At 36.9% G+C, this 1,231-nt stretch overlaps 1 protein-coding gene across 1 annotated transcript; it reads right to left on the minus strand.

The window, feature by feature from the left end:
* Positions 1-293: 293 nt before the first annotated feature.
* LOC138885893 (chitin biosynthesis protein CHS5-like) lies at positions 294-962 on the minus strand. Its single transcript, XM_070166889.1, has one exon. The coding sequence runs from the start codon at positions 960-962 to the stop codon at positions 294-296; it is 669 nt and encodes a 222-aa protein (XP_070022990.1).
* Between the last annotated feature and the right edge of the window lie 269 nt (positions 963-1,231).

The raw sequence follows: 1,231 nt of genomic DNA on the forward strand, positions 1-1,231 counted from the left end.
CACAACTCCTGTATTTCCCATATCCTTATGTGGGGCTGCTTAGTTATTTCATCTTTGAATTTCTTTGCAACAAAATTTGAAGTGCACAACTTATTCTTATTTGAAGTATCACATTTGTGTACTAGGTAGTAGTTCTTTACTTTAAAATCACCTGAATCTCTATCAATACAAGCATAACACACCCATTTGCATCTCTTTATTTTACACTTAGCCCTCATCCTATGTGGTTCATTTGGTCTCAATTTAATCTGCACCTTGTACTCAATTGCATAATTTGCTAATGCTTTCCGAAACTATATAGCATTCTCAAAAATCATCCCAAGTTCAAATATAGCAACTTCACAATTAGGATCATACCTGACTTTTGTACTCCTCATTTTTGCTGGTATATCAACACCAGGAATAGCTTCAGGATCTAACCCTTCTGTGCTATCTTCACTATCAGCCTCTGAACTATCAATAAACTGCTCATCACCACCTAATTTACCTACATATCTTGAAGTCTTGTTTCTTCCAATATCCTCAAATCCTCTGTCAATACCTGCTTCTCCTAGTGGTATCTCATCTGTTGCAATTGGTTTTTTTCTCTGCTTACCCTGCCTCTTGCTCCTCCTTTCAACCCTTAGAGATCTCAATTCATCATCAACATCTGAATCATCTTCTTCAGGAAGAACATCTTCTTCTGATTCACTACTCTCAACATCTGATTCCACTTCATATTCATTAACATTATGCTCTGGTGGTTCATCTCCATCAGCAACATTTACAGTTGGTTCAGAAGAATTATGAGTTGGTTCAGCATCATTCAAAGTTGATTCAATAGGAGGTTCAATAGGTGGTTCAGCAGCATTGTGAGTTGGTTCAGTAGGCGGCTCAATAGGTTCTTCAGTATTTGTATTACTCCAAGGTGTTGCCCTATCTTTAAATTGGTCATTACCACCCCACCTACTTCTGCCCCACATAAAAGAACAACATTTTCTTCGACTACTTCAGGATGACTCACCCCATGACGCAAATAAACATCCAAAATATCACCATGTTTTAAATCTTTCACAAATTCATATAACTGAAAATCAGAAAAGACTTTGATAAAATCACCATCTTTTTTCTTTTGACAATAAAACCCTTCGACAACTGCATACCCAAGGTCTTTAGCATAAGCAGACAACTCGACAACACTAAAATGGTCTTTATCGATAGCAACAACAAAAGCATCTAATTCCCCTTTGTA

This window comes from Nicotiana sylvestris, chromosome 2, assembly GCF_000393655.2.
Source record: "Nicotiana sylvestris chromosome 2, ASM39365v2, whole genome shotgun sequence".
Lineage (NCBI taxonomy): Eukaryota > Viridiplantae > Streptophyta > Magnoliopsida > Solanales > Solanaceae > Nicotiana > Nicotiana sylvestris.

Coding starts and splice junctions, on each gene's coding strand:
- LOC138885893 (XM_070166889.1), bottom strand. CDS start 962: ATGTGGGGCAGAAGTAGGTGGGGTGGTAATGACCAATTTAAAGATAGG.